The sequence below is a fragment of the Lupinus angustifolius genome, chromosome LG19 (assembly GCF_001865875.1).
Source record: "Lupinus angustifolius cultivar Tanjil chromosome LG19, LupAngTanjil_v1.0, whole genome shotgun sequence".
NCBI classification, from domain to species: domain Eukaryota; kingdom Viridiplantae; phylum Streptophyta; class Magnoliopsida; order Fabales; family Fabaceae; genus Lupinus; species Lupinus angustifolius.
The window spans coordinates 11,298,175-11,304,170 of record NC_032027.1 but is presented as its reverse complement, the minus strand read 5'-3'; the positions used below and the strand labels follow the sequence as shown (position 1 = coordinate 11,304,170).

General features: G+C 27.7%; 1 protein-coding gene across 1 annotated transcript; it reads right to left on the bottom strand.

The window, feature by feature from the left end:
- Positions 2,347 to 3,891, bottom strand: LOC109333983. Its single transcript, XM_019569562.1, has 8 exons — positions 3,754 to 3,891; positions 3,577 to 3,675; positions 3,408 to 3,462; positions 3,226 to 3,310; positions 3,018 to 3,145; positions 2,844 to 2,937; positions 2,609 to 2,747; positions 2,347 to 2,505 (listed from the first exon to the last, which is right to left on the bottom strand). The coding sequence occupies exons 1-8, from the start codon at positions 3,889 to 3,891 to the stop codon at positions 2,347 to 2,349; spliced, it is 897 nt and encodes a 298-aa protein (XP_019425107.1).

Here is a 5,996-nt window from a genome sequence, read left to right as displayed (position 1 = left end):
TTTGAATTGACAAATTGATAGGATTTTCTTTAGGTGGTAATATAATAGAATATATACAATAGACCAGACCTTCTTATTTCAATATTGTGTTTTTTTTACTTATCTCATTTTTGGAATAAAAAATTTGCATAAGAAAATGAGATTGTTATTGAAATTTCAATATATACAATAAAACAGACTTTCTTATTTCAATATTGCTTACCAAACAACTTGTGAACTTTCATTGATGATTCATACTCTTTAAAATAGTGTGATTCCATGCATAATTTGATAAAAGATGTGTTTCTTCAAAATAGAAAACAATAAAAAAATGAAAAGTCGAGAAATAAAAACTAACTGGAAATAGGAAAAAGTTAAAAGATATTTATTTATGGCAAGAATATATATTTTGACAAAATGATAGCATCCTTGTTTATTTGTAATAATATCAGATTTGAATTATTGAATACATTATAATTACTCAGGCTGCAATTAACATCATGTCTAAAACATATCAAAAGTTGCAATATGTGAAAGGCACTATTTTAGGAGTAATTGAAGTTGCTCATTCATGAATATATGCCACTACCAATTTAACATTTTATTTTTACTTTTCAATTTTTTATTTACTTCTCTCGTTGTATGGCTTATTATTACGAATGAATAATAACAAAAGGTCTAATGGATTAGTGATACAAAAACTAATGTCACTTTTAGCATATGTTAAAAGACTTGTAAAACTCCCTTTTTATTTAATTCACTTCATGCATATATAGCTTGTCATATTAGACCAGTATGTTAAAAGACTTGTAAAACTCCCTTTTTAAGTCCTACATTTCTTACCAAAAAACACTGTGAACCTTCATTGATGACTAATACTCCTAAAAACACTGTGATTTCAAGCATAATTTGATAAAATATGTCTTTCTTCAAAATAGAAAACAACTAAAAAAAATGAAATTGTGCCATTCCTTTTTCACCAATGTTATATTATAAGACAATTTATTCACTTCAAGCACATATAGCTTGTCATATTAGAACAGGGGCACGATTATAAGAGTTTTGGAATTTTATTTTGGTAAAGACAAAAAGTGATTATATTGTATTGTAAAGACCAAATATGATTTTATTGTGTTGACCCTTTGTATAAGAAGGAAAATGCAAGAAGTTTTTTTTAGATTTAAACTTCAGAGTCATAATTTTATTTTACATGACTCTTCATTGAACAGAAACGTTATTCAGATAGTAGCATTTCTAGCTTTGATATGTATCAATAAATAAAATAGGGATGAAAAAGAGAAATTTGAGCATTTATAAATTAGCAGTCATTACATAGTCAACAACATTAGTTCCATAAACAAAATACAAACATAGTAATAAATAGAATTCAAATAAATGACACCATGGGCATTGTCCTCAAAACATTGAAACATCAATTTGTTCCTAGTCCAAAAAGTTTAAGTAAACCTAGACATAATGCAAACAGATAAGAGATATTCATTCGTTGTTAACATGTTTGACATTTTCCGTGGATGACATTTGTGCAAATACAAGATCTTGAGTATCATCAAACATGGCAGAAGACCCGAGCCTCTTTAGAGGTGTCAAGTATTCTATATGTTCAGGATCATAATCAGCGCCACCTGACAATGATTGCTGTGTCACAAAAAAATATTAAGAAAGAAGGCCAAGGTTAGTCTACGGAATTAAGCATGTAAGTATGGATAATTTTTTTAAAAGTGTGGCTTACACATTCAAATCCATCCTCCTCCTTGCCCACGTTAGCAATAGACTTCCCCTTCTCATCAGTCTTGGTGTTCTACACTCACATATTGTGAGAAACAATAAACTTACATAGAAACAAACTTTTTATAATAATAAAGAAACATACCACATCTGGAGTAATTTTGTCCAATAAGCATGCAATAAGTTGAGAGTCATCTGAAACTTGTATAACAGAACATCGTTTGTAGTTTGGTTGGACTTTGACTTTGAATGCCAATACATTTGTAACAATGTCATCAACAGCCTGTGGAATGGACATTGGGTTTAGTTCACCCTCCTACACATATAACAAAGGCAAAGTAAGTAACAGTTTGAGAAGGCACACTAAGTAAATATATGTTCAATGAAGTAGGTTAATGATACCGATAACAATAATTCACGAAGATCAGTTGCAGGTTGTTTGATCAATTGTTCACACTCACGGTTCCATAAAACAAACTTCATGCTGTCATGACCGTAACTAACCCGAACCTCTACTTTATATCTACAAAAAAAATGAACTAAGTTTTAAAGAAAAGAAACATACAAATCATTAACAAATCAATACATCATATTGAAACAATACTTTGGTTTACAGTTTTGTTACCTGGCCACAACTTCTTGCAAGTACCTTCCACAACTAGCACAATTAATTGGTATCCTAATTGCATCAGTCTTTCGATTGCAATGGGAGCAACCATCATAGTACCACCCATTAGCAAAAAGTTTGTCAATGGTGCCATAAGTAACAGAAACAGATTCCTTCAGCATGAAAAGAAAAGTGGAAGCAGGATAAAATGATTTGTTAATATAGTTGAATTAATAGTTTACTTAAAACATGGAAATTTAAGAAGGAGACAACTACCTGACCAACATGGATTATCTCACCAATTGTTTTTGCGACTGCATTATGAAAGAACTTCTCCTGCAACCCACCTTGAGAGCAAGAAGAGAACTGGCTCATGCGCTGACTGTAGGACTCATAAGATTTACTTGTGTCCAAGCTGTAGTAAAAAAAGATGGTGAATACAATGAAAATCCAAATAAATAAATGAAAAAAATAGGTTGTTATAATTGGGAAATAACAATTCTTATCTCACCTGCTGCTGAAAGATTGAAACTCAGGGATATTGTTATCGTTTATATAAAGCTTTGAACCATACATAGTGTTCTGAATAGTGACAGGGTAGCCTCCTACAAAATATCATGTTAACACAAAGAGATTATGTGAAAGTATAAATTAGAAATAAATATTTTTTAAAAATTCATATAACCTTTAGCATCCCTAATCTTTGCAAGGGTCAGTATCAAAACAATAGGACCAAGCTTGTGATCTTGCTGTTCATACTTGAGCAATTGTGTAGCAAATTGTCCCCATAAGGTGCAACTAAGACTATTCCCCCTACAAACATTGAAAAACATTAACCTCGTGTTTGCTATAGATAGATACTTAAAAGACACTGAAAAATAGCACATGTATACCTTTGATCTCGCATTATGAAAACTACCTTCTTTGGAGTAGAGTCTGGTTGACTCATTTCTATGTTAATAAGCTCACCAATAACATCTACACACAAAATGGCAACATAGAAGTAATTAGTTACATAAGTTAACATGTTATAAATACTTTATGATGAAGAAATGGCTACAAAATAATTAGTTACCAACTAAAATATCAGTAGTAGAAACACCATTTAGAATGTCTTCAAAGGTAGAAAACTAAAAAATATAAAGAGGAATTTCTGATAGTTGCTTGTTTTTCATGATAGTCCCTTTCTGAAATATTAACTTGAATGAGTGATTTGAACATCTATATTGTCCTTCGTTAGGAACAATTTCAAAATTCTCAGCAATATAACTTCTGCCCTCATGCAATTGAGACTCCCATTGGGCTATATGATAATTCTTCACTATAGCTTGTATTTTGTCACCCTAACAAAAACATAAATGACAATTAGTTATATATGAATTTCATAATAGAAGTCTTAAAATAAACAAAAGTGGAATCACCTTTTCATCCATGAAAATCATCTCAATTGATGGTGCAGATGATCGATCCACACGCCAAAGACCAGTAACCCTGACCTTGAGCTTCCAAGTGTCTTTAGAAGCATTGATCTCCTGAATGAAGTTTACCCTCCGAGCCATCTGTAGAAATCGCATTAAGGGAAGGGATGAAGAAACTGGAGGAATGATGATGTATATAATGATGTGTTATGCACATCACGAAGATGCAATCAAGAGAAGAGAAAAGGCATCTAATGGAAATGTGTGTCATGGTTTCTTGTTATCTGAACCTAAGTTATTTCAAAGTATAAAATCTGAAGTATTTAAATTAATTCAATATTTACTTATTAATCCACAAAAAACTTGTATTGTTTTTTATTTAAATTAATTCAACATTGTGAACATTCATTGATGACTAATACTCCTAAAAACACTGTGATTTCAAGCATAATTTGATAAAAAATGTGTTTTTTTTAAATACAAAACAATAAAAAAAAATGAAAAGTCTAGAAATAAAAAATAATTGGAAATAGGAAAAAGTTAAAAGGTATTTATTTATTGCAAGAAGATATGTTTTGGCAAAATCATCTTTATTTTATGGCAAGAAGATATGTTTTGGCAAAACCATAGCATCTTTATTTATTTACAATAATATCATATTTGAATTATTGAAGAGGCATATAATGAAAATATATGTCATGAATTATTTGATAATTCACCCAAATAATAATTCGAATTTGAAATATTTATTGCTAAATTTCTAATTGTATTACTAAATAATAAATTATTCTTGAGTTTCCAAATAAAATTCAATGTCATAAGAATATATTTAATTGATATGGGGGAGCTAAAACATCATTATGATTATCTTCACATTAAGTTACACGGAGATCACTAATATCAATGCATTAATTTAGCAAAGAACACTAATATCACCCTTAAAGTTATTGGCTTTTCGTTTCTAGATGAATTTATTTATAATAATTTATTTATATAAACAGAAACAATTTAATGAATTATTTACTGTCACTTCATATGCAGAAATATTTTAATAAATTATTTAATGTCACTTCATATTATTTCATATTATGTGATAAAGTCAATTTATAAATTATAGAAAACAATAGATTTTTTAATCTATATATCATATTTACATTGTCATTGAATCATCTAGTATTGTATCATCTAGCATTTATTTTTAATTATCAATCACACAATTAATGAAAAGATATTATACTCTTCTTATAAAATAATATTCGTAAATATAATGGATAGATTAATAAAATTATTTAATAAGAGAAATTGTACAGTTTTTCATATAATTTAAAGAATCTATTGTATGGTAAATATAATAATAGATATATAAAAAAGTGTTTGCGTTTTTAAAAAAAATATATATATATATATATTTGTGGATGGTAAAATGAGTTAGTGGGAGAGATATCATATTATCTTTTCGTTTCTGGACAATTATAATAATTCAAATTTGAAATATTTATTGCTAATTGTATTACCAAATAATAAATTACTCTTGAGTTTCCAAATAAAATTCAATGCCATAAGAATATATTTAATTGATATGGGGAGTTAAAACATCGATTATCTGCACATTAAGTTACACGAAGACCACTAATATCAATGCATTAATTTAGCAAAAAACACTAATCTCAGTGCACTAATATCACCCTTAAAGTTATTGGCTTTTCGTTTCTGGATGAACTTATTTATAATAATTTTTTTATATAAACAGAAACAATTTAATGAATTATTTACTGTCACTTCATATGCAGAAATATTTTAATAAATTATTTAATGTTACTTCATATTATTTCATATTATGTGATAAAGTCAATTTATAAATTATAGAAAACAATAGATTTTTTAATCTATATATCATATTTACATTATCATTGAATCATCTAGTATTGTATGATCTAGCATTTATTTTTAATTATCAATCACACAATTAATGAAAAGATATTATACTCTTCTTATAAAATAATATTCGTAAATATAATGGATAGATTAATAAAATTATTTAATAAGAGAAATTGTACAGTTTTTCATATAATTTAAAGAATCTATTGTATGGTAAATGTAATAATAGATATATAAAAAAGTGTTTGCATTAAAAATGTTTTTTAAATTAAAATATATATATTTGTGATGGTAAAATGAGTTAGTGTGAGAGATATCATATTATCTTTTCGTTTCTGGACAATTATAATAATTCAAATTTGAAATAT